Raw genomic sequence first — 27,294 nt, forward strand, 5'->3', positions numbered from 1 at the left:
GGCCCCCGAGTCACCTCGTACCACCTTAGCCCCTCCCGGTCCTGCACAGCCGCGTGTCTGCCGCGCCGTCCGCTTGCTGCTCAGCCTCGTGTCTTCCAGCCTCGGGATCAGATTAGCTCTCTTGCCTTCCATCCCTCGTTAAAGGTTTGGCTTTGAGGCCGGTGGGGGTGACCGGAAAAGTGCTGTTAACAATTGCAGATAGAAGATGATGGTGGTAAAATCGTCCAGTGCTGGGCATGATCTGTATGTGTTGTCGATGTCCTCCAAACGGAACACACGGAGAACCCAAGTTCACCTACACGTGGGATGCCGTAGGACGAATTTTCCCAAACTGTTGGCCAGTTCTCGTGAGAGCTGCGTTAAGATTTCCATCCCAGTCCCCCTGGCGCTTTGAACGTACAGGCACATTAGTGGTGAATGATGGCGCTCAAGGTCTTTAACTGGTGGGTGAAATTAAGGCCGGAGGTGGTCCGGATGCTCTAAAATTCTTTAAGTATAAAGAGGGCAATGAGAGAAGGCACAGCAAAGAACCGCATATATGATCTTTTCTTCTGCAGATATGCATCGAATTCTTACTGTGGGCTGGGCACGGTGGTAGGAACTCCCTGACGTCCACTTTTCTTTCTCTTTTTAGATAGATGTTAAAATAGCTTAGTCACAAAATTAGAATTCCACGATCTGAAAGGGACTTAGGTTTTCAGGTAAATATAGCACTTCCATTCGTGTGAAGAGATGAGTCCGCCAACGTCTGTGTTCTGAGCCTGCAGTTGGAAGGAGATAGACAGACATGACCTGTACAAGTAAAACTGTTGTTCCCTTAGATAGGCTTCTGCTGTCCTTTATGCAGACTTTTTTTTATTGCTTGGCTGTGACCTCTTCAAGGGCAGGGACTGAGCCTTATTTATTTTTGTGCCACCAGTGCTTGGCATATGTTGTTGAAGCTCTATTTTTAACAAATAAGACAAGTAGTAGCAAAGAAATACATTTGTCCTTCCCAAGTAGTCTGTGAATTTGTGACAGGCCGGTAGTTTGTTACTATTTCGCATTTGGAAACTTGCTTAATAGAAGCTTAAAGTTCTTTAGAATCTGACTACATTGGTAACATGAATTTTGGAAATGCAGAGATTTTGATGAAATAATTTACTGATTAAACCCAGGCACAGGAACTGGGGACTGCATTACTTATGGAGCCCAAAAGGAAACTAACTAGTATGGGTATATTACTTAGTGTCAACACAGGGAGGAAGGCAGAAAACCACAGAATTGAGTTTGATGCATGTATTGTGCCTTCAAGAATCACCACAGGGAGGGGAAAGAGCTGACCTTAGGGTTAGGGAGCTAGGAGAAGTAGGTACAGAAAAGTCTGGTACATTTTACTGTTGAAAATTCTAGAAAGGATATTGGAATCTGTTCTGGAAATACAGTGAATACAGTGGACCTGATTAGTTAGAATGTGTGTGCAGGGTCGTATATAAAATTAATATTTATGATTAGGTATCAGATGGGCCTTTTGGGGGGCCCTGGGGACAACAGGGACCTTGGATCTGGAACGAGGGCTCCAATGTGGCAATAGAGAGAAGAGTGCTTGCGTGAATGTTCTGTTGGTTGTGATATAGATTCCTGTACTCAGCCTTCTGGTTAATGTGGGATTAAGGACAACTTCATTTTTAAAAAAACAATCCTTTTTATGTGTGTGTACTCTTTTTTTTTTTTTTTAATTTATTTATTTTGAGAGAGAGAGAGAAAGGAAAGAATCCCAAGCAGTCAGTGCGGAGCCCGGAGCCCAACGCAAGGCTTGATCTCGTTACAGTGAGATCATGACCTGACCCGAAACCAAGAGTCGGACACTTAACTGACTGAGCCACCCAGGTACTCCCAGTGTGTACTCTCTTGATGAAACGTTGAGATAGACTGAAAATAGTGTTAAAAATACCTTTTAAAAATATCACTTGAAGGACTAGGGGTTATGGAAAGCATTTTGTAGCACAAAACACTCTGAGTTGTTATATTCCAACATTTTATGATCTTATAGACTTTCACTGTTCAGTACCATAGTCACTAATCACATCTTGCTAAATTTAAGCTTAAATTAATTAAAACTTACTAAAATTTAAAGTTCATTTCCCTAGTCTCACTGGCCACCTTTCAAGTGCATTTCAAACGTGGCTGGTGTCTGCCATGTGGACAGTGCAGATGTAAGCCTTCCCATCCCTGCAGTGAGTTCGGATGGACAATCCTATTCTGAGCCTTTAGCAAGTACTTCTCAATTTCGAAGAGTTTACTTTTACTGCTAAATGTTTTTTAGTTATTATATAGGGGACTTAGACTGAAAGTCACAGGGCAAGAAGTGTCTTGAAGAATGTTTTTCCAACAGCTCCAATTTTGTATTTCCTACAGATTTTACATAGATGATATGTTTTGACTAAGGCAAAAATGATTAGGGCATTGTGGCAATAGCAAAAAAAAAAATTATTAGTCCTAAAATGAATGAAGATATCTAATATGTAGAAGATACTACAGTTGAAAAATCAAAGGTCTTGTCAGAAACATCCTGCTTTTAAAAATAGTAGGTTGGTGAGATTTAGAAAATGGAATTGTAGAGTTCTTCTGTGCAGGTGAAGGAATAGTCCTATAAAGAGGTGAACAGCTTGCTCAGGCTTACACAACCAAATTGTGGTAGAACCTGGCCTGAAATCCAGAATTATTCACTAAGATTTTACCCTGCATTAGAAAGCAGGGATGCTTACTAAGACAATTTTAACCGTGAGTTTTTAATAAATATTTAAAGTGGATTGAGACAGACTTTCCTTCTGAAAAGATAGGCTTTCCTGTTTTGGAATTCTAGAGTAGTTCAGCAGGTGCAGAGGAATGGGTCTGTGACCTTGGCCCTTGGCTCAGTCCCAGTATCAGACCCACCCTGATGAAAGGAGACTAAATCAGAGTTGGAGTCACTGTCGAGACACTCCTTCTGTAGAGAGCTGAAGGTAGAGATACCCCAGGGAATAAGGGCTGCTCATTCTGCTTTCTTCCCTCAGCCACCAGAGGATATGGCCTCTTGCCTTGAGTTGAGAACCAAGGAGAGCCTGAAGGTTGTAAACCATTCCTTAAAAGCAGGCTTGGGAAACTCTTTAAAGGGCCAGGCAATGAATATTTTTAAGATTGAAAGGCTAGGTAGTCTCTGTTACAACTATTTAACTCTGCCCTGTGTGGAAGCAACTACAGGCAGTATGTGAACAGTTGGGCATGGCTGTGTTCCAGTAAAACTCCTTATAAAATGGGCCTAGTAGCCACAGGGGCCATGGTTTGCCCATCCCTTCCTTCAGGTACGTTGGTAGGGTAAGCATTTCCAGAACAGTGAAGTTAGCCCCATTTAAAATAATGAGTAGACTCTTTTCTCAACTTCTAAGACCTCCCTTATTTCAAGAGAGACACTGTGGGTGTATGTCCTGGACAGTTTTGCACACCATTAGATAATCAAGGGTTGAAAGATATGCAGCCTCTCATCCTGTTCTGTGTAGTCCATTCCATACACCAGTCCATAACTTACCTCAACTACCCTGCAAACGTGGAAATTAAGTAGTCTTCACCGAGCATCAAAAATGGCACTTAGGGAACATAACTGAATGTGTACTCATTGCTGTTTGCATATGCTGAAGTCTGGAGATTCAGTGGGGACAAGACTGTATGTTAGAATTCATTGGGAGTGGTAGACTTAGGCTGGGTACAGCATTCCCCCGGAGCAGGCCTCTTAGGAATCTTTGGGAGACCTAATGAGGGCCTGGGGGAGGTGGTGATTTGCAGACAGTTTATGGACTAGAATCAAAAGGATCTGGGGCTTGTGACTGGGATCCGTGAGGAGAGGCGTTTTACGATGACTCATTTGTTTCTGACCTGAGTGGACTTGCAGTGTCCCATCATGCATCCGTACTGCCATTAGCCAGTACCGCTCATCAGCCATATAGGCAGAAGTGCAAGGTTTCTTGGAGGGATGATCGTGTGCTAAGTTCAGTGTGTCTGTGTTGAATTTTGAGGTGTGCCGAGAGAGGTTGAGAGGCATCCGGTGGCCAAGAATGCTAGAAACGAAGTACTGTGAGACTGTTTTAACCAGTTGACCGCGAGCTGTAAACCTTCACAACTCTGCTGTTTGCCTGGCGCATTCTGGTCACTTTTAAATTGTTCTTCAGTGTCATAATCTATTTTATAGGAATGCAAGCTGATGCAGTCTTTCTGAAAATCACTTTGTATTAAAAACCTGAAAAATACTTATTCTTTCTTTTAAAAATTTTTTCTAAGTTTATTTATTTTTGAGGCAGAGACAGTGTGAGCAGGGTATGTAGGGGCAGAGAGAGAATCCCAAGCTGACTCTGAGCTGTTAGCACAGAGCCCGATATAGGGCTCAAACTCATGAAACTCTGAGATCACGACCTGAGCTGAAAGCAAGAGTCAGACACTTCTCTCACTGAGCCACCCAGGCGCCCCTACTTATTCTTTCTAACCTGGTAATTCTTCTTTTGGGAATTTGTAGTATTTTTTTCCCCTAAAATAAAGACCCATTTAGAACACAGAAAGTTTTATCATGTAGACAAGTGAAAGTATCTAGATGTCCAGTGTTTGGGAAATAACTAAGTAAATTTTGGTTGCATAGATGGGATAATGAACACTTATTATGTAGTCTTTTGCCCTGTAGTCATTAGAGAACTTTGTTCTGATCTGGGAAAATTCTTTTGATACAGGTGAAGGATTACAGTTGCTTCTAAAAAGTTGGTGTGCATGTGAATCATTTGGAAATCTTGTGAAAAGGCGGATTACATTTCAGTAGGTCTTCGGTGGAGCGTCAGATTCTTCATTTCCAGTTGTTCCTAAGTGATCTGCTGTTCTGTGTATCGCGTTTTGACTAGAAAAGCACTTTGTCTTAACAACAGGAGAAATATGCCAAAAAGTTAGTGATTGCCTCTGGAAGAGGAATTATTAGTAGCTTTTTTTCCTAGAGGACTTTTACTTCTCTACATTTCTTTTTTTGTATTTTCACTGTGAACATATCGATTATGCAAATTAGATATACCTACCATATTTGAGCTGTGTCTCAGGCCCTGGGCTAAGTGATGTGTGTGCAGTATTTTGCTACATTTTCAGTGAAATCCATTGGGTTGGCAGAGGAGTATTACGGTAGCTACCTCATGGAATTTTATGGAGATTTTTCAGAATAATCCATGTTTAGTGACTTTTGATGTAGGGCCTGGCTTTTATTAAATCTCAGTAAATGATAGTTTCTGTCATCATCATCATCGTTGTTACGTATTATCTTGTTTTGTATATGACATGGTTGGGGCACAGAGGAAGGAAGTAACTCTCCAAGGGTCACATAGCAAATAGGTAGTGTAACCTGGATATCAGTCCATATATGTGTTCTGAACCCAGAGCTCGCTATTATGCTGTCTCCAGGGGGGAAAGCAAACAGCAATGCAGTCCTTGTTGCCTTCATCTCTTCATGTTACTCTGCCATCCCCCCCCTTGCCCTTAACCCCTACGGCCACCACACAGAAGCTTCTAAAACCATGGCCAGGTTGTTGCTTTAGTCAAGAGCTGCCTCAGAACTTATTACTATTCAGAAATTAGTGATTAGCATAAAAATGAGACAATTATTTGGATGAATAGAAAGATTCAGTCAACCAAATGAAAAAGTGTTTTTCATGATCATTTAGTAAGGAGTAAATGCCAACGCACGTTTTGAAGAAACAAACGTTTACTTCCTTGTTTGTATGTATAAAATGTAGTGATACAGTGAATACCCAGGAATCTTAACACCTGGTTTAAAAAAACATCCTTTCCCGTTCCCTTCAAAGAACATCACTTTATTGAATTTTCATTTCCTTGCTTTCCTTGTGGTTTTTCTACCTGTATTCAGCCCCTGTAACGTATTGTTTATTTTTATACAAGATGCAATTGTACATCATGTATTTTTTCTGCAACTTGCTTTTTTCAACAAATATTTAGATTCATGAGTTTTATCCAGATTATTGTGTATAGTTATAGTCTATTAATTTAATTGCATTCCATTGTATGATTATACTGTACTTCATTCATTTTTCTGGTGATGGACTGTTAGGTTGTTTGCAGATTTCTTGTTTGTTACTGATAACAGTGCTATTAAGAAGATAGTGTTGTGGAACCTGTTTGAAAGTTTCTTGAGTATGTGTCTAGGACTGTAATTGCTATGTCATAGGGAGTGTGCATATTAAGCTCTACTGGGTAATGCTAAATTATTTTCCAGAGTGGTTGTGCTAATTTATGCACCTACCATCAATCAGTATATATACATATTTATACTTATATATTCCTATAGTCAGGCTTTTAGATTTTGCACATCTGGTTAATGTAAAATGGCATTCATTGCAAATGTATTATTCAACTTTTTAAAATGAGGGTTTTGTTTTTCAGATTTTATAAATAATCCCCAAAGTGACCTTTAGAGTTATCTGGAAACTTCTGGAATGCAAATTATGAATAATATGTACATTTCATTTTTTTGTTTACTACTTTTGTAGTACATAAGATCTTTTGTGATTTTTAAAAATTTACCTTGGTTGGCTCTTAGTTAATTTTAAAACACAGTTTGTGTATTCTAAAGTAATCTCAGAGCAGTATTCTGCTACTGAGAGAGAAATTTAAAGCAGTCAGCTAGTTTGCTGAAAATTTTAAGTTTGGAAATTAAAATCATAAAAATAAACTCATTGTGTGTTATTCCTCTTCATGTTTTCTTTTACCCCCCAAAATGGTGCAAATGTTTACTTTGCTAGCCATAAACTCTTTCTCTTTTCTTTGCCTAAAGAATTTGTAATAAGGTGAAAACATAAAGTTGATATCCTTTAAGAAACCAAAAGATTGTAAATAACAGGACAGTATCCAACATTATAAAGGAATAATTATACAGAAAGACAACCTTAAAATAAGATTGGCCCTGATGAGAATTCTTTTGCCAATTTAAAAAACACCTTTTATGTTTTAGCACCAGTATGCATGAGCGAGTGAACCGAACAGAAAGACAATTTCGATCACTTCCAGATAACCAACAGAAACTACTTCCTCAGTTTCTTCTTCACTTGGACAAGATTCGGAAATGCATTGATCATAATCAAGAAATACTACTGACCATTGTGAATGATTGCATACATATGTTTGAAAATAAAGAATATGGAGAAGATGTATGTGAAAGTTTGTTCTATTTTCATTTTAGGGTTTAACTTCTGTCTTTAGAGGTCTTTATCTTTCTGGATTTCACTTTTATATTTTGCATGAGTCATTTGCTCTACTCAGAGAATGTTTTCACTTATGTGTTCAGGCATTTGATTAGGCTTAACAGGATAGTGTGCCAGAAACTGGGTTTGTTCACTGATTTTTTTCCCCTAAAATTAGTAAGATAATTGGTGCCATATGGATATACATTTCACAGAGTATTCGGACTGTTCTAGTGGATAGAGTTAGTGACTTAGATTTTTGTGATCTTCAATAGCTGTGTAAAATTAATTTCCCTTGCTAAACTCATCTTCAGTATCTTGTATCTATTGATATTTATCTTTTACTTTAAGAAGTGATTTTCACTTATAAATCTCAAGGGACTGGCAGTAATAGAAACTGAAGTCCTCCTTTTGTATCCACAGGAGAGATACAGTTGGGCCACTCCACTGTGAGCCTCTCCATGCTGCCCCATCAGTGACCCGGAGGGACTTTCTTCCCTCTCTTAGAGAGAGATGTTCCGTCTCAATAGCAGCTCATTTCTGGTCCTCTCCTGAGTAAGGACTGCTTAATTATATGGTGGTTTCATGATTAATGGACCTTAATCTATTGAGGGTAGAAGTGAGACCACCAAGCTCTTTTCATTTAGGATCTCAAGCTGCACTTGAACCCCGGTTGAGGTGAGAGGCTAGTGATTTATCCACTAACCCATCTATATGGCCCCTCAGTAGCCTGTCTGTTTGACCGTATCCAAGATTGATTTCTTTGTCAGAAGCTAATTGAGTTCTGTTTTTTAAACAGGGGAATGGAAAGATTATGCCAGCGTCTACGTTTGACATGGATAAATTAAAATCCACACTGAAACAGTTTGTGAGAGACTGGAGTGAAACTGGGAAAGCAGAAAGGGAAGCCTGCTACCAGCCAATCATTAAAGAAATTTTAAAAAATTTTCCAAAAGAGAGATGGTAAATAGTATCTTATTTTTAATCTATTTCTTTAAAGATAAGCACCAAGTTTTTCTATAAGAAATTTCACAGTCTTGATTCATTCTTACAGTTGCTGTGTGCCTGTAGTTTTTCATATATGGATGTGTGGTGTTGTGTATGTTCTTAAATGCTTTGTGTGACATTGTGGTTAATATTTTGAATATTCTTTGCCCTAGCACTTAATCACTGTAGAAATTAGTAAGATTAGATTGAATGTTCATTATCAATGATATTTTCTTTTTATAATTTGCTTATGGCAAAGCCAAAAGCTTTAGACAAATTTAATTTTCCTTATTATGACAAACTTGTAAGTAAATGGGGGGATTTTTAGCTTAGAGCAGAGATTCATAACATTTTTGTGTCATGAAAAACCTAAGCAGGCTACTTTTCTGAGTAACATTTATGAATGGATAAAATAGAAGGCATAAGATTACCAAGAAACCAATTTGAAGTACAGCTATAAAAATATTTAAAAAGCAAACTTGTGCTATATCATGCTTTGTTTCCTGTATCACATTGAATCAGATCTAGCAGCAAGTATAATTACTGTACTTTAAAAATACCAGTCTATGTGTTATTTTGAGAATCTCAACAGTTTCAAAATAACAGATAAGTTGCATGCATTTTACACTTATATACTCTCCCTACTAACCAATTCTTAACATTTTACATTTAATGCATTATTTCTTCTTCCTATATCCTTCCCTGGTTCCCCTGCCTTGTAAGTATGTCGAAAACCACATATATGCATAGCTACTTATTTAAACCATTTGAGAGATCAATCTGTGTGTACATCATGGTGTTATTTTTTTTTACTTCTTAATACTCCAGGGTTCATTTCTGAAGAACGAGGATATACATACACACAGTGTGGTTATCGGGTTGAGGACAGTGTAATACTGTCTTCTAATATAGAGTTTATTAGGTTTTATAAATTATCCTGAAAATGTTCTTTATAACATTTCTCTTTCTAGTCTAGATCCAGCCCTGGATGTTGTATGACATTTATTTCATTGCAGTATTTTAGTTTTTAATCTAGAACAGTTCCCTGGCCTTTCTTTGTCTTTCCTAGACATTGACATGTGTGAAGAATACAAGAAAGTTATTTTATAGACTGTACCTCAGTTTTAGATTATCTGATGTTTCTTCATGAGTGAATCTGGATTATATGTCCTTTTCAAAATAGTATGTAATTGATGTGTTCTTTTCAGGATGTCACATTTGGAGTAGTACAATGTCTGTTAGTCCATCAGTGATGATTTTAATTTTGATTACACATTCAGAATGTCATTCAGTTTCTCTACTGTTCAGTTACTATTTCTCCTCTTACAACTAATAAACAGTTTCTGGGGAGACACTTTGAGACCATGCAGTTAATTTCCTGCTCCTCCTCAAACGTTCTCTGCCTTAGAATTGTCAGCCATTGAGGATTCCTGCATGAACTAATCTGTCCTCTGATGGTTATGAAATGGTGATTTTCTAACTATAATTATCAGTCAGCATTCTACTGTATCTATAAACTATTACCTGAAAGGACCAGTGGTTCCTATTTTATTCAGTGAGTTACGATCCATTATTATTGGTTTGTTGTTCAAATTGCCTCCGATTTAGCCAGCAGGAGTCCCTTGAGGTTGGCTCCTCTGTCCTTTCCCCATGGTCCAATTGTTTTTTAGCACTTCCTTATTTCTCTGGCACAGTAAGATATTTTAGTACCATTATATCTTCCTGACTTTAGTCTTGGAATTGGATGTTTTTCCAAGGACCCAGTTCCTTTAATGTGGAATGGAATATAGAAACCAAGATCTGGCCCTGAGCATTTTTATTGTTACTAAGATGTCACTGCTTCTGAGCCTTTTGGTGGATAGAACACACACACACACACACAAATACACACACACACACACACACACACTCATTAGTTCATGTGAATCCCTTCAATTCCAGTCTAACCCCAAAGGTTTCCTTCTTGGCTTCCCTGTTCTCTCTGTCTGCCTTTTTCCTCAGGAAGAACCCTGCCTTCTGACAGCATCAGTACATGTACTCATTCCCGCAGTCCTACAATCACATGTTTTCAGAATTGCTCTCCTCATACCACTATGAAAAACAGATTACCCACATGAGTTTAGGATTTGCTAGCAATTATTTTTTTCCCCTTAACTAAGGGTATTCCCAAAAGTATTCTTCACAAGTTACTCAGATTAGCTTCTCTTCAGCCCCCTATCCTCAGTGTGGTTGTGTGTTTAATTTGAAACTCAGTACGTCAAGGTTTGTTTCTCTTTGTTTCAGTTTTTAGGGTTGTTCTGTCCTCCCCCCATTTTCCATCCTTGCTGATTTGTAGTTAATTTTTGATTCATGAGCTGTCAGCTATCAATTTGTGATATTCAGAAAAAGTGTCATTCTCTTCCCTGTTCCTTTGATAGTCCGTCTCTTCAACCCGTCATTCTTAGCCCCACACCCTATGTAGGTAATCAGTATCATTGATTTCTTGTTTGTCCTTGTATTAATTTTTTGTTTCCTATGAATGTAAACAGAGGTTTTCTTCTTAATTACCTCCTTTTTTCATACACAAAATGTAGCAGCCTCTATATTTTATGTTGCATTCTGCTTTTTTCACTTAACATTTTATCCTAGAAATAGCCAATTATTGGGGTACCTCCTGACTGGATCAGTCAGTAGAGCATGTGACTCTTAATCTCAGCGTTGTGAATTTGGGCCCCATGTTGGGTATGGAAATTACATAATGTTACAATTGATAACCACATGCATGTGTAGTTTTGTACTGTTGGAAGTGTATCTTTAGTGTAAATTCTTAGACATGGAATTACTGAACCTAAATGCATATGGCGTGCTAAGTGTATTGGTTACCTGTTGCTGTAAAAGACATTACCACAAATTTAACTGCTTAAAACAGACACACTTTTCATTTCACATTTTCTGTGGGTCAGAAGTCTGGGCCTAGCTTAATTGGGTCCTTGGTGTAGGATCTTTTAAAGGTTACAGTCAGGATGTCTAGTGGGCTGTGTTTTCATCTGGTGGCTTGACTGTGGAAATATCTGCTTCCATGTGCACTCATGTTGTTGGCAGAATCCATTTCATTGGGGTTGTAGGACTGAGGCCCCTGGCTTCCTGTTGACTGCCGTGGGAGCCTGCCTCAGCAGTTTTGTCTTGCGAGCTTTCCCCAAGGGGTCATTTCGTTCGCCAGGCTGGCAACAAAAGTCTTTAGAAGCCTTCAGTGGTGTGTTTATAATGTGATGTTATCACACGGGTGACTGTTGGTTAGAAGAAGCAAGTCATAAATCCCGCACACACTAAAGGGAACGGATTGCAAAAACGCGTGAACACCAGTAGGTGGGGCCCAACTTAGGGTCTGTGCCACAGTTATTGCCACATATCCTTATAAGGTTTGTACTGTTTCACCTTCTCGTCAGCAGTGTACGAAATTGCCTGTTTACTCACAGCCTTGCCACACACACTGTATTATCAGGCTTGTGAACTTTTGCCAATCTACGGGTAGAGAATCATATCTTGGCCTACTTCTTATTTGCCTTTCTCTTATTATGAATGAACTTGACTAGTCTAATATGTTTAAGGGCCATTTTGTACCTAGTTTTGAGAAATACAGATTGGTGTTTTTCCCAAAGTTGAGGTGAAATGCATATAAATGATGTAACAGTTTTAAACACTTTGGTGATATTTAGTAAATTAACAGTATTGTGTATCCATCATCTCTTACAGAATTTGAAAACACTTTCATCAGCCCACAATAAATTCCATACCCCTGAAGCGGTTACTCCCCATTCTCCTTACCCCACCTCTGACCTCTGTCCGAAGTTTACGATGAGGTGCCTAGATGTGGTTTTCTTTGAGTTTATCCGGTGTGGGCTTGGTTTTGCTTTGGGAGGCTTGGGTAGATATGTAGTGCCAAATCAAAAATTGTTCTTATTTCTTTCCCTTTTGGGACTGAATAGTATGTATAAGAAACTGCTTGACATGGTCTCTAAGGTGTCACATGGCTCTTTTCCCACTAACTGTTTCTATATTTTAGTTTGGATAGTTTCTATTTCTATTGGATAGTATCTATTTGAATTTCACTAATTCTTTATTATGCCAATCAGTTGATAACCCATTGAAAGACTTTTTTAACTCTGATACCGAATTAAAAATATTTCTACTACCTCCATTACACTACATTTCTGTGTGTTCTCTCTGTGCTGACATTTCCTGTTTTGTACATGTAATCTACCTTTTCCACTTGATGCTTTAATGTATTTTTTATTTTTTTAATGTTTATTTTTGAGAGAGATACATACACACATAAACTGAGTGTGAGTGGGGGAGGGGCAGTGAGAGAGGGAGACATAGAATCCAAAGCAGGCTCCAGACTCTGAGCTGTCAGCATAGAGGCAGACGTGGGCCTCAGACTCACAAATCGTGAGATAATGACCTGAGCTAAAGTTGGATGCTTAACCGACTGAGCCACCCAGGCACCCTTGCAGTTTTCTATATATAGGTTCATGACATCTGCAAATAGAGATGGATTTTTACCTCTTCCTTTCCCACTTGAATAGCTCTGGCCAGAACTTCTGGCACAGTGTTAAATAGCAGTGATGAAACGGGGCATCCTTATCATGTTCTGGGTCTTTCTTTCATTATTGAACATGATGTTGTTAGCTGTAGGTTTTTCACAAATACCGCTTACAATGAGGAATCTTCCCTCTATTCCTAGTGTCCTGAGCATTTTTAAAAAAATTTTTTTATAGTTTTTTATTTTGGAGACAGAGAGCATGATTGAGGGAGTGGCAAAGAGAGAGGGAGACACAGAATCTGAAGCAGGCTCCAGGCTCTGAGCTGTCAGCACAGACCCCGACGTGGGGCTCGAATCCACAAACTGTGAGATCATGACCTGAGCTGAAGTCGGATGCTCAACCGACTGAGCCACCCAGGTGCCCCTGAGCGTTTTTATCAAGAAAGAATGTTGCATTTTATCAAATACCGCTTCTGTGCCAAGTGAAAAAATCCTCTTTCTTTCCTTTGTTCTATTAATGTGATATGTTACGTTGATTGGTTTTCTTATATTGAACCATTCTTGCGTTTGTGACATAAATTTCCATTTGGTCATGGTGACTAATCCTTTTATTTATTTATTATTATTTTTTAAAATAATTTTTTAATGTTTGTTTATTTTTGAGAGAAAGAGAGAGAAGGAGTGCGAGCCGGGGAGGGGCAGAGAGAGAGGGAGACACAGAGTGTGAAGTGGAGTCCAGGCTCTGAGCTGCCAGCATAGCTGTCAGCTGTTTGACGTGGGGCTCAAACCCATGAACTGTGAGATCATGACCTGAGCCGAAATCAGACGCTTAACCGACTGACTGAGCCCCCAAAGTGCCCCTGAGTAATCCTTTTAATATGTTCTTGGGTTCAGTTTGCTAATATTTTGTTGAGGATTTTTACATTTGTAAAAAGGGTATTATTGATCTGTTCTCTTTTTCTTTTGTGAAAATTCTTGTGAATTTTCTTTTCCCGTGATGTTGTTACCTGATTTTGGTATCAGGATAATGTTGGCCTCATAGAATGAGTTAGGAAGTGGGTTCTTTAACTTTTTGAAAGTTTGAGAAGAAATGGTGTTCATTTGTCATTAAGTATTTAATAGGATTCACCTCTAAAACCATCTGGTCCATGGCTTTTCTTTATTGGGAGACACCTTTACCTCTTTGACTATGGAATATTGAGGTGGCAGTGTTGAAATAGGCCTTTAATTTTTCTTCTTCCTCAATAATGCTTGTTTTGAAAACTGAAGTCTCAAGTTTGAATAAATAGCTAAAAATCAGTTCTTAAAGGCTGTTCTTGTTTACTTTAATACATGCTACAGGTTATCTTTTTATCCTACATTGGGAAAGCAGTTGGTTATGCGTCCAGTTCTTGATTTCGGCTCAGGGTCGTGATCTTGCGGTTTGTGAGTTTGAGCCCTGCATCAGGCTCCATGCTGACTGTACAGATCCTGTTTGGGATTCTCTCTCTCCCCCTCTTTCTCTCTTTGCTTCTCCCACATGCATGCTCTCTCTCTCTTAAAATAAATGAGTAAACTTAAAAAAGAATTAGGATATAATCTCTTGTTTTCTTATTTTTCATAAATGTTTCAGCTTTATGCACTTTTACAAACATTGATATATTATAGATTATATTGTAGGATGTTAGATTCATAAAGTTTCTAGTTGGTGCTATCTGTCAATGTATATATTCAGTGCTCTGCTGTAAAACTAATATGTAATAGCTGAATAGCTTCTATAAACATAAAGTCCAGGTATTTCTCAAAATTCAAATAATTTGTTATTGAAAAGTAGGTTATGAAGTAAGACTATTTATAATTGGAAATTACCAAATTGTGGGTATTTTTGTAAAGCTGAATGCCAAATGCTTATGTCAGCATCATTTCTAGTACTTTCAGCATGACTTTGTTCATACTCATTTAGTCACAATCAGTGAATCATGTGTATTACCATGGTGTCCAGTCCACATAACAATGTCAGCTCTAGGGGCACCTGGGAGGCTCAGTTGGTTAATCCTCCATCTTCAGCTCAAGTCATGATCTTGCAGTTCATGAATTGGAACCTGACGTCAGGCTCTGTGCTGACAGCTCAGAGCCTGGAGTCTGCTTTGGATTCTGTGTGTCTCTCTCTGTCTCTGCCTTTACCTCGCTCATGCTCTGTCTCTGTCTTTCTCAAATATAAATAAAATGTTAAAAAAAAAAAAAAAGTCAGTCATATGATAGGGCATGTCATTGTTAAAGGTCCCTGGTGAACTAATACAGAACATAATTTACTGTTATGTATCTACTATTTTATTATTATTATTATCATCATCATCATCATTATTATTGCTACTGAGAGAAAGAATGTGGACTGCTAAGAAAAGGATGGGTTAACTCTTAATGATTGTAATAGTTTGTTTTAAAATAAAATAATAATTAAATGATTTTTATTTGATAAAACATATCACAGTATTCAAAAATTTAAAACTTAACAGGATTTAAAGTCTCTTTCCCATAACTGTTCCCCACCTACCCATTTTCGTCCCTGAAAGTGATCAATATTATAAAAGTAGACTGGTGTGTTTAAACTTCAAATGGAGTGTGCCAAAGTATTTGTCAGATTTCTTTTTTTGTGTGCCATTCTTGGACCCAATGGGACCTTTCATTATCTTTTCCTATGTGTCATTCGTTTTGCTTGTTTAATGTAGGTTGGTTTCCCTATAGTTGGGAAGATGAGCTGTCACAGAACCTTACAAACATGCAGCTAATAAAACAGTAAGGTCAATATCCATACTAAAGTCGTGACTTTGCCATACAAAAGTAACCCCTTAGTCCTTGAGAAGGGACATTAATTACAGCCCTTCAGAGTCCAGGTTGATTCTTAGGTAAATCTTGGTCAGCTTTGCATCTCAGAGAAATTTCCAGGACCCTAATTATGCCACAGCAAGTACATGGGAATCTGAAGTCATTACACTTTAGGCTGGATTTGACTCTGATTTATGTCCGCTTGTGTTCTTTCTTTTTGAAATTTTAGTGAAGGCCTTTTCTAACTGAGCTGTCGATAAAAGATAATGTACTTAAATATGCATAGAGTTAACTATACCTGTGATCATTAAAATATTTTTTTCCTATGGAAACACCTTGTCATTAGTTTGTCCAATTTGTCTCTGTTTAGAGTTTTTATTTTTATTTATTTATTATTTGTTTGTTTAGAGCTTTTAAATGCCTGAGTTTGCAAGCACAAGCAGCTTTGAAGCCACAGATAGACATGTGTATTGGGGTCTCTTTGTTAATTAAGGAAATGCTATTTTAATTGTGCTGCATGCTGACCATTTCAGTAGTTATTAGCCTCTAGTCTGCTTTGGTTTTAAATAGATTTGGACTCTGCTTTAGTGAGCAGTTGCTCCTTGAATTAGCAATGTAATTTTAAGCTTTGTTCTTAAATATGAACATAAGCACAGAAACATTTCAGTAGGTGGTCTAAACCGAATGTATTGAGAGTTTTAATTTTTCAAGTGACTATCTAATCATTTAATCATTTGAATTTAAGAATTTTGTGCTATAAAGTTTATAGTTGCTAAGGAAAGAGAGTCTTAAGTTTGAGTCCTACCCGAGATGAAAAATCACAACCATGTGGAACCATATTCTCTTATGAATCCTGAACACTGTCGGACATATTTTTAGATCTAAATTTCACTAACCTATCCTATTTTAGAAGAATTTGAAGTGATCTTTTGTTTGTGTGTAGGAGAAATCTATGCATTTCACTCCAAAACGTAACAGGTACACATTGTCTAGTTGAATATATATATATTTTAATATAGTTGGGCATTAGGAAAACATATGCTGAGCTTTTCCAACTTATATTAAAATAAAGACTATATAATTTATGAAAGGATTCTGTTAGCTAGAAGAATCTATTTAAGAAGAGAAAATGGAGGAAATGTAGACTGCCACATAATGCAAGAGTAGAGACTGCAAATTTAGATATATCCCTCATCCTGAAGCCCTCTTAGGCCAAAGATACCTATTTTAGATTTCTTTCAAACAGGATCTCAAGCTCTTAAAATTCAGGATATCAAGTGCTTACAAATCTAGAGTAATAACTCAGAAAACAATTCAAGACTAATAACCCAGTAGAAAGTAATGTAAATAGTTCACAGACAAACGAAATACAAGGAACTCAATCATAGGAATATGCAAATACAAAAGCCACACTAAGGTGCCGTTTTTCACCTATCACAATATAAGGTTTAAAAGTTATGTAACTTACTGAAGATGTGAGGAAACCTATAGCCTGCTGATCAAAGACTAAATCAGTGAACTCTTATGGAGGCAACTTGGTAATAGTTAACAAAATTTTAATGCTTATCTTTTGACTCTTGAAATCCAATTTTGGGGAAGCTTTCTACAGATATATTTATTCCTGCATGTGGAAGATCATTTATGCCAAGGGTATTAATTTTGACATACTGACAAAAGATGGGAAACAATGGAAATGTCTGCAGTCGATTTTGATACATTATCTTACAGTCATGCAGTGGAATACTTAGTCACAAAACAGGTTAAGGAGCTACTGTGTAGGAGTAGGAGAGAGGTTCAAGATGTAGAACATTGGGTTGGCAAACTTCTTCTTAAAGGGCCAGCTAGCAAATATTTAGGCTTTTCTCTGTTGTTGGGAGACACAGCCATAGACCATATGTCTATGTGTATGACTGTTGCAATGAGTCTTATTTAGAGAAACAGATGTCTGGTCTGTGGGTCATAGAAGAACTTGGAATATAAATTGTAACAGAGGTATGAAGTGCTGAAAGCACTGGGTAGTGAGTTCAAGCTTTGCCTGGGGTAGTTGGGAAAGACTTCACAGATGAGGTGGGTGATAATTTAAACCGAGTTTCTGGGGGTGTGTAGGAGCTCTGAAGATTGAGGTGAGGAGGAGGTGTTTTCTGGAATTGGTGAGGAGTTGTTGGGTACATGGAGTTCTTTGTTGAGAGAGGCTGAAGAGGTAAACTGGGATCATGTTTTTGAAGGCACTAGATACTGATGAGATTTCTAACCCATTTTCTACTTGGAATAAAAAATATTTCAATGCCTAGCTCTGTTAAACCTTGAAATTTTGCCATATTTACTTCAGGGCTTTGTTTGTTTATGTGTTTTTTTGGTATGTGTTTTTTAAAAGAAACAGAGATGCAGTTGAAACCATGGCCTGCAAACCATGCTGAATAACTTCTCTTTCCACAGATGATAGCTAATATGAATTTGTTTTTCTCTAACCTTCTGACATTAACTACACGTTCATATACCTTTATAAACAATACATTTTATTCTTTATATTGTAATAGTTCACAGAATGGACTGTGGTATCATTTCACAAGTGGCTTTTGCTCAAAATTGTGTTCTTACTATTTCTCTGTGAAGCACGCCAGTCAATAGAAATAAAATGGAAGCCGTATATGTTATTTTAAATTTTGTAAGAACCACATAAAAAGTCACAGGTGAAATTAATAATGTACTTTAGTAACCCAGTTTACCTGAAGTGTTATTCCAGCATATAATCAGTTTGTGAGATGATTAATGAGGTATTTTACACTCCTTTTTTATACTGGCTCTTTGAAATCTGGCATCCGTTTCACACTCGCACCTCTCAGCTCGGACAAGCCACATTTTAAGTGTTGAGTGACCATAGGTGGCTAGTGGCCACAGGTGGCTAGTGACCATAGGTGGCCAGTGGCTTTTACCGTATGGCACCGAGAACTGCCACAGTTCAAGCAGGACCAAACACTCCCAGTGCTTGAGGGTCGTGCGTGCTCCTGACCTCCAGGGGTCGTGCTGACACGAGAGAGAGTCTTGTGTGTGTTGGAACTGGCTGATCCCCCCCTGCAGCCCGCAAATCGCTCTGTGTACCATCAGGGAAGCCTCTCTCCAGAGGAGCATTTACTGCCCACGATGGCCGGAGCGCAGAGTGCGGCACAGGCACGAGGCACGGCCTCTAGCCACGCGGGGGCCCCGGGCCTGTCCTTACAGGAGTCCGCGCTTCACTCTTGCTTGTCTGGGGTAAACCGTCAAAATGATCCCTGCTTTTCCCGGGTGTCACATTGGTAGAAAATGCACTGCTTCCCCCCAGGCGGACCTGACTAGCCAGGTAAACCTGCTACCTAACGTTTCTTTGCTCACGACCCCCGCAGCCACGTGTATTATGCCTCCAGTCCTGGTTTTCCAAGCTTCAGTCACGTTTAGTCACCTCACCCTAAAGGTCTGTATGTAGACTTCTATCTAGTTCTCTTCTTTTCTACAGAACTTTCTTCATTGAAATGCCCTGGAGTTGACATGGAGTCCTAGTGGAAACCGCCTTTTAGTATACTTTAGAGTCATACACTTTAAATTAGAGGGGCTTTCCATTATGCAGTTAATATCCCTCCTATAATCACCCAATGAAAACGAGATCTAGCTAAGGACAAAAATTTAGGGAAAAATCCTCTACATGTCACTCATTCATTGCTTGATTTTTTATTATTTTTTCAATTCTTTGGATTTATTTTAATGTGTCTTTTATATGCCCACAGAAATAGATAGTGTATAATAGTAGATCTATCATGACCTCTGCCAACCCTTAATCTGGGTTGATATAATCTGCATTCCATGGCTTGAAGATAGCCTTTTAATAGTTTCGGACAGCACTTTCTGCCACAAGGTGGGGGTAGAGAGTTCTATGGGCCTTTTTAGGTGGGGAGATTCTGGTCATAAAGTTTAGTTTCACAGTGAACAAAATAATTGTCAGCAATGTTATTAACACAACTGTCCCTTAGGGTTAGCATGATTTATAATTTTTTCATGCTAATATTCAGCTTATTCAGTACTCAGGTCATTAGCCATTCAGAAATGATTAGTGATTATTCTTATAACAGTTTAAATACTCTATAACTTCCACGTCATTTACTTTTTGTTGCATTACTTTGGTTTTGTTTTTAAATCTAAGGTGAGAACAGTCACTTGGGGAAAATGGATGTTTTGATTGGGCAGACAGGAACTGAGAGGAAAAAAAAGACTTAATTCTGGGAGAGTAAGGGTTTTGGTGGGTCTGATAGGGAGAGGAAATGAATGAATCAAAGGTGCCTGGGGCTCAGTCAGAAAAGCGTCTGACTCTTGATCTTGTGGTTGTTAGTCCGAGCCCCATGTTGGGGGTACAGATTACTTAAAAGTTAAAAAAAAAAAAAAAATAAATAAATCTATTAAGTCAATTAAAAATTAAAATGTTGGGGCACCTGGGAGGCTCAGTCGGTTGAGCATCCGAGTCTTGATTTCAGTTTGGGTCATGATCTTAGGACTATGGGATTGAGCTCCACATTAGGCTTCGTGCTGAGTGTGGAGCCTGCTTGGGACCCTCTCTCCCTCCCTCCCTTCCTCCTTCCTTCCCTCTTTCTCTCTCTTCCTCTCCCTCTGCCCTTCTCTCTTGCTTGCACATTCTCTCTCTAAAAACAAAACAAAAAAAGAAAAAAAAGTGTTCACACATAGACATTGTGTGTAATCTGGAACAAGAAGGCATTTTTTTAGTGAAAACTGTTCTCTGGCAACTTGTGTCAGTTGTGCTCCTGTCAAATACTAAACAGTGTCTACTAATCATAATAAGCCTACTTGTCAGAAATCAGTTTTAGCAAATCTTGGTTATGCCTTATTGTACATATAAGATTAAATAGTGAAACTCGAGACTTGGTTAAGGTTTTTATGCAGATACATATATAATATGTTCAGACTGGATGACCCTAGCAAATTCCCATGTTACTCTATTTGTAGACTGAATTTTCAAAAGCCCCAAAGTCCTGTTTGTTTCTTTTTCATTTCAGAATGGGAAATGCCGAGGTTACCGTATGGGCCACTAGTAAAAAGACCTGTTGCTGTTGGGAGCACACTAAACTTAAAGACCATGTAGTATAAAGATTTAAAAAAGAATAGGAATAGATTTGGAAATTGGAAATTTATTTTTTTATAAAGTTTTTTAGTGTTTACTTTTGAGAGGGACTGAGCATGAGCGGCACAGGGGCAGAGAGAAGAGGGAGACACAGAATCCAAAGCAGGCTCTGGGCTCTAAGCCGTCAGCACAGAGCCCGATGCAAAGCTTGAACCCACAGACCGTGAGATCATGACTTGAGCCAAAGTCAGATGCTTACCAGACTGAGCTACCCGGGTGTCCCTGGATTTATGAACTAAATTTGGAGAATGCAGATAATAGTGAAATTCCTTCTTAACTGACATGATGACAGCTGATTTCTGATTTCTATAAGAATATCATTTTCGTTGCCATTGAGCTCTATTGACTGACTGGTATTCCTGAGAAACTCCCTTGCTTTGCTAAGGCTTTTGAGCCATTTGAAGGTAGGGATGGTGGATGTTAGAATGAAGAGAACTTGTGACTGCAGTGTGATGCTAATAAACAGAGAGCCAGTGGTTTGGTGTGACATACTTGCCATTATCTATGCTCAGTTGGTAGGTAATTCCTCATTTTGCCCTTGAGAATACCTCCCTCCAAATTCTTTTGCCAGCTAAAATATATAGGATCTTACAGATAATACCTAACACATTAAAATCTACACATCTTTTATCTGCTTAGTCATACAACACATTGTATCTGTTAATAGAATTTGGAAATAATGTTTTGTTCTACTGTTTCATGATAAAATAGTTTTGTTCCATCTGTGTGTGTATTGGGATCCCTTCCTTTGATAAATTATCTTCTTAAGATAGTTGTTGTTCAGGTGAAAGCTACTTAGGAATATGAGTATCTTCATAAGTCTTTAGATATAAGGTGACTCCTTTTTGCCTGAAAAATATTTAGAGCATAAAACTCTCATCTGATATCTGAACATGTGATAATTCCTCATACTCTTATTTTTTCATTTATATTTAGAAGTACTTCTCAATTTTAAGAAGTCAGAGTCTTGAGTGAACTTATTGAATATCTAAGTCTTTAGTTAATGTGGATTTTGTCTTTTTTTTTTTCTTTCTTTCTTTCTTTGAGGGGTTGGACATAATTGCCTTATTTCATTTCAGGGATCCTTCTAAAGTAAATATTCTGGTACCTGGTGCTGGACTAGGAAGACTGGCCTGGGAAATAGCTATGCTAGGTTATGCTTGTCAAGGAAATGAATGGAGTTTTTTTATGCTCTTTTCTTCCAACTTTGTACTCAACAGGTATTTAATTTACTTTTTGCTGGAAATAGTAATTTCTCAGAATCAGATTGACTTACCTATTTTTGAGCAATTCCGAATTTGAAGATAAATAGTGTTTGATTATATGTATCGTAATTGTTATATTAGCATCAAGTTGCTTATACAAAGTACCACTTTTAATCAGTTCCTAATTAACAGAATGTTGAAACAGGATAGATAAGTGACGTTTTAGAAAATGGTGGGATGGCCCATGAAACAAATGCTTCCTGTGCAGAATTTCAAGACTGTATGTATGATCCGGGAAGTAGTGTTTTTTTTTCTCTTCCCTAAACTTCTCCACCTATTGGTTTCTTTAGTGGAATCAGAGTTCAGTGTAGCAGTCGTAACTTTTTCCCTTAATCGGATTCTTATAAAATGGCCAAGTATGCTCATATGACTGAGTTGGAAACATCTCTCAGAATTTCTGTGGCCTCTTTCAGAAAATAGTGGAAAAGGGTTTTTATTTTTAAAGTCAGAAGAGTTGCATTGGGAAAAAAGAACTAGCTGCCTTGTTTAAATTAAATACTATGTTGTCTTGGTGGCAGTATGAGTTAGGGAGTGGTGAGGATGTAAAGAGGAGAGAATAGTTGGGTAGCAAATGAAACCCATACCACTTTTCTAAGAAAATAGTTGGACTGTTTTTTAACTTGAGTCTGAAGTTTGGAAATAGATTTTTTAAGATGTGAGTGAACGACACATTTATATTTCTGAATTTACTTTAATTTTTTTTTTCCTGTCTTTTAATTCATGATTGGTTGCCCATCTACATGTATATGTGCATTTTCAGATAATTAGGTGGGGTGTAGTGGTAACACTTCTACGTATTAATGAGCTTTATAAGTAACTCTTCAATCAGATTATATTTTAGTGTTTAGAGTGGATTTTCTTGGTGAAATTTTTAGTTAACACTGAATTCTATGCTCCTGTTTTGCAGATGTTCTGAAATTAATAAATACAAGCTTTATCCTTGGATTCATCAGTTTAGCAATAACCGGAGGTCAGCAGATCAGATTCGACCCATCTTTTTCCCTGATGTTGATCCCCACAGTCTTCCTCCGGGTTCTAACTTTTCGATGACAGCAGGAGATTTTCAGGAGATATACTCAGAATGCAGTAAGTGCAAAACAAACATTTAAAAGGTCTTGTCATTTATTCTAAATTTAATGAGCTAATTTTATACTAAGGCAAAGTTTTGGTCATTCATTGATAGTAGAATATAAGGTATACTTCAGTGACAATTTAGGATATTCAAAGTCATATATAAGGTAATGATGGGAAATGTAAAGGATAGGATTCCACAATTAGGAAATTTAAAATCTGTTGGGTCTATTAATGTAAGATGATGTGTAAACAAATTTTAGTGAGTAGTGAGTACAGTAAAGATAAAAGTAGATGAGTGTGGGAAAGAAGTTCTTTGTAGAGAGAAGGCTGTGACTTCAAGAATAGGGAGACAGAGGTACAAAGGGGTGAATGAATAAGGTAATCAGAGACGGTGACACACTCTGACTAGAAGGGAAAGAGGTTGGTTTGGGAGTTTAATGCGAGATATGGCTAGAAAAGTAGGTTGGTTCCAGACTGTGGAAGACCTTTATAATTAGATTATGAAGTCTGGATGTCACCTGGGCAAACTGAAGTTTGAGCTAGCTTTAGAGAAAAGGAGACGGTAATGGAGAAAGAGGTGAGGAGGAAGTGGATTGGCAGTGAAAGGAAGAAGAAAAGTAGAATGCTGAGAGGTCAGTAACATCTTTCATTCAACAGATACTTAATTTGAGCACCTGCCAAGTCCTAGGTATGTTCTAGGCATTGGAATGAGAGCAGGGAGCAAAATGAAGCTGCTGTATAGGGGATTTCTATTCTAATAGGGACTGAGGGGCAGCAACACGAACGTTGTGAGGAAGAATACTAAGGCAGGGTGACAACGATACAGAGTGGTGGGGACGGGCTGCTGTTCATGGAGTTCTTAGGGAAGGCCTTTCCAAGCAAAACTTAATAAGAATGTTGAGTGGAAAACCTAGAAAAAGTGAAGAGGCAAGCCATTAGATACGTGGGGGAAATGTTGCAGACGGAAGGGGTGGGGAGGGAAGAAGGATTCAGAGTGGAGAGGGGCGCTTGTTCTGCTCAGGGAGAGCGAGAGGCCACTCTGGCTGGGGTGTAGTGAGCAGTGGGCACCACACTGGGAGCCTGGGGAGGGTTTGATTATACTCAGGGGGGACGCCACTAGAGGGATTGGAGGAGGGGAGTAATCAGAGAGTCAGGTTTTTGTTTCTTTTTCCCTGAATGCTGACACTGGGAAAACCTGTACTCTGAAGGTGGAAAGAGCGATACGGAAGATGTTGGGTGCTGGGGATGGGTTAGAACGAGGCCTCAAAATAGAGGTGAGATCATGGAAAACATGAGTTAGGCGAGTCCAGGAGACATTGTTCTGCAGCAGGGTTGGGGAGGGCTGATGGTGAAGGTCTTCCTCGGCTGGATGCGTACCTTTATCAGGCCAGCATTCGTACAGAGGCCTGTCTTCACTTCAGCCTCTGTCCCTGTCCTGGGCCGCGGCCTCCAAACACTGCTCTCCAGTGGGTTCCCTTGACCACCTGCCCCCACTTTTCCACCGGCCAGTATCTGGAGCACTGGTGGTATTGATTGAGTATCTGATGTCATTTGTTTCTCACTTGACGAGAAGTACCTACGGTCTTTCTGAAACTTGCCACACTTGGTGGTTAACACTGGCTTGAATCACAGTGTAAAATTCAAATAACTACTACTTCATCTTAACTGATTTGAAACGAAGGCTAGGCCCTGAGTAGATTATAAAACTCTTACAAGTACCTTTTGTTAAAGATACTAGTTATATAGGTTATCAAAAATGGTTTCTGAGTTGATTATCAAATTCTTAATAAAAACTTTTATGAATTGCAAAGTATCTCATAAATGATTGTTTGATTACCCTAATTACAGACTTGAGTGGAAGAGTTTAGCTTCTGTATTCCTCCAGTTAAATGAAGTATTCATAGTCTCTTAAGAGCTAGCTGATACATTTATAGAATTAATGAAAAGAAAAGGCAGAATAACATAATTAAATGTACTAATTTGGTTTTCCTTCACTAGATACCTGGGACTGCATTGCTACCTGTTTCTTCATAGACACAGCTCACAATGTAATTGATTACATTGACACAATATGGAAAATACTCAAGCCAGGTGGAATTTGGATCAATCTAGGTAAGTTCCTCAGTATTTATTAGACTCTCATACATTTATCTGAGTACTTAGAGCTATTCTCTGTTTGGTAATTTGACAGTAACAAATGTCCACAAAGGTTATAGTTAAGTTGTGCAGCTTCCTGTAGACACTACCCTAGTTAGTAGTGCAGTTCCTCTGAGAGTGGAGGGAACCCTAAAAGTTGTGTCTTCTGCTAGGTCATCCTCACAGTACGAATTATTACTCTGATGATAATCATTGTCCCCACCCTCCCTCCATCACAACAGCAATCTGTCAAGATGGAAGTGTTCTTTTTTCTTTCAGATGTTTTCATTTGAAGAAAGCACTTAACCTCCCCCATAGAAACTTCCTCCGAGGTACATACACATAGTGGGAAAAGAGTAGGTATGGTGATTTTTAGGACTGCCTTGAGTTTAAGAGAGAGTATCATTTCATTTATGCAAAAACCTTTTTACTGCATCCTACTACTAGGTGATGAATATTCCCATCCAGCATCTAGAGGAAGTTACCAGTTTTATCCTCCTCCTTTAAAATAAAGGGAGAATAATAATATCAAGGTAAATATACTGGTCTTTATTAGTGAGATGTATAATCCATTTTAAGAAAGACATAATGGCTAGGGGCACCTGGGGACTCAGTCAGTTAGGCGTCCGACTTTTGATTTCGGCTTAGGTCGTGATTTCAGAGTTTGCGGGACTGAGCTCTGCGCTGACAGTGTGGAGCCTGCTTGGGATTCTTTCTCACTCTATCTCTCTCTGTCCCTCCCTTGTTCCTGCTCTCTCTCAAAATAAGTAAATAAACTTAAAAAAATAGACATAATGACTAGAATATAAAGATTTTCAAGATGAGGGTTATTATACAACATAAGAGGACAGATACACCTTGTTTGAGTCTGTGGCCTTTAGGTTTGGTCTAGTTTTGTTGTTGGTTCTGTCCTGTGCTCTCTTTTGAATGACTGGACTTGACCACAGATTTTGCCATCAGGACTCAGACTAGAGGCAGTAATAGGTCTTTTGAAACTTTTCTTTAAAATTTCATGGAGCAAATGAGAGTAGTTGTAAAATGTAGCCATTATCTGAAACAATGATCTCAAACCTTAGATCCTCTTTAAAAGTAGTCACTTCTTTAAAGCAGATTTCTTTAAAAATTTCCCAAGGAGTCACTGAAATGTAATACAGTTGACCGTTGAACAGAGGGATGCTGACCCCTTGTACAATAAAAAATCTACATATAACTTTTGGGGCGCCTGGGTGGCTCAGTCAGTTAAGCGTCCGACTTCGGCTCGGGTCATGATCTCGCGGTTCGTGGGTTCGAGCCCCGCGTCGGGCTCTGTGCTGACTGCCAGCTCAGAGCCTGGAGCCTGTTTCAGTCTGTGACTCCCCCTCTCTCTGACCCTCCCCTGCTCACGCTGTATCTCTCTCTCTCAGAAATAAATAAAAACATTAAAAAAAATTTGTTTTAAATCTGCATATAACTTTTGAGCTCCCCCAAACTTAACTGCTAATAGCCTGCTGTTGACCAGAATCCTACTGATAATGTAGTTAACACATATTTTGTATATTACATGTTATTGTATACTGTATTCTTATAGTAAAGTAAGCTAAAGTAAAGAAAATGTTATTAAGAAAATTATAAGGAAGACGGGGCATGTGGGTGGCTCAGGTGGTTCAGCACCCGACTTCAGCTCAGGTCATTGTCTGCCAGTTTGTGCGTTCAAGTCCCGTGTCAGGCTCAGTGCTGATAGCTCAGAGCCTGGAGCCTGCTTCGGATTCTGAGTTTCCCTCACTCTCTTTCTCTCTCTCTAAAAAATTAATAAACATTTATTAGTTAAAAAAATTATAAGGAAGAAAAAATACACTGAGTACATTAAGTCTCACTGACATGTATTTATCAACAAAACAAAATGTGTGTAAGTGGATCTGTGCAGCCCAGACCTTTGTTGTTCAAGGGTCAACTGTATCACCTATTGGGTATTTGCTCACTGGGGGTTAGGTGGTGTGTTAGCCACTTGTAACCTTATTTAATCTGAAAACAACCCTATGTTGAAATGGTATGTCTGCTGTCTTATCGTTGAAGAAACTGAGTCTTGCTTTAAGTAACTAGCTGTTACTTAAAGGGGGGTCCTGGAGGTCC

General features: G+C 38.5%; 1 protein-coding gene across 2 annotated transcripts in view; it reads left to right on the plus strand.

Moving 5' to 3' along the window:
- Nucleotides 1–27: 27 nt before the first annotated feature.
- CARNMT1 (carnosine N-methyltransferase 1) overlaps nucleotides 28–27,294 on the plus strand; it is a 34,401-nt gene continuing 7,134 nt past the window's right edge. Inside the window, exons 1-6 of one of the 2 annotated variants that reach the window (XM_077759373.1) lie at nucleotides 28–443; nucleotides 7,007–7,202; nucleotides 8,035–8,198; nucleotides 21,790–21,930; nucleotides 22,883–23,061; nucleotides 25,048–25,161. In XM_077759373.1, coding sequence (XP_077615499.1) covers nucleotides 418–443; nucleotides 7,007–7,202; nucleotides 8,035–8,198; nucleotides 21,790–21,930; nucleotides 22,883–23,061; nucleotides 25,048–25,161 — 820 coding nt within the window. In that variant the 5' untranslated portion in view covers nucleotides 28–417. Of the gene's footprint in view, nucleotides 444–1,783; nucleotides 1,870–7,006; nucleotides 7,203–8,034; nucleotides 8,199–21,789; nucleotides 21,931–22,882; nucleotides 23,062–25,047; nucleotides 25,162–27,294 lie in introns of those variants that run through there. The other variant, XM_077759374.1, reaches the window with a different exon arrangement.

This window comes from Crocuta crocuta, unplaced genomic scaffold (assembly GCF_008692635.1).
Source record: "Crocuta crocuta isolate KB4526 unplaced genomic scaffold, BGI_CrCroc_1.0 scaffold41, whole genome shotgun sequence".
NCBI classification, from domain to species: Eukaryota; Metazoa; Chordata; class Mammalia; order Carnivora; family Hyaenidae; genus Crocuta; species Crocuta crocuta.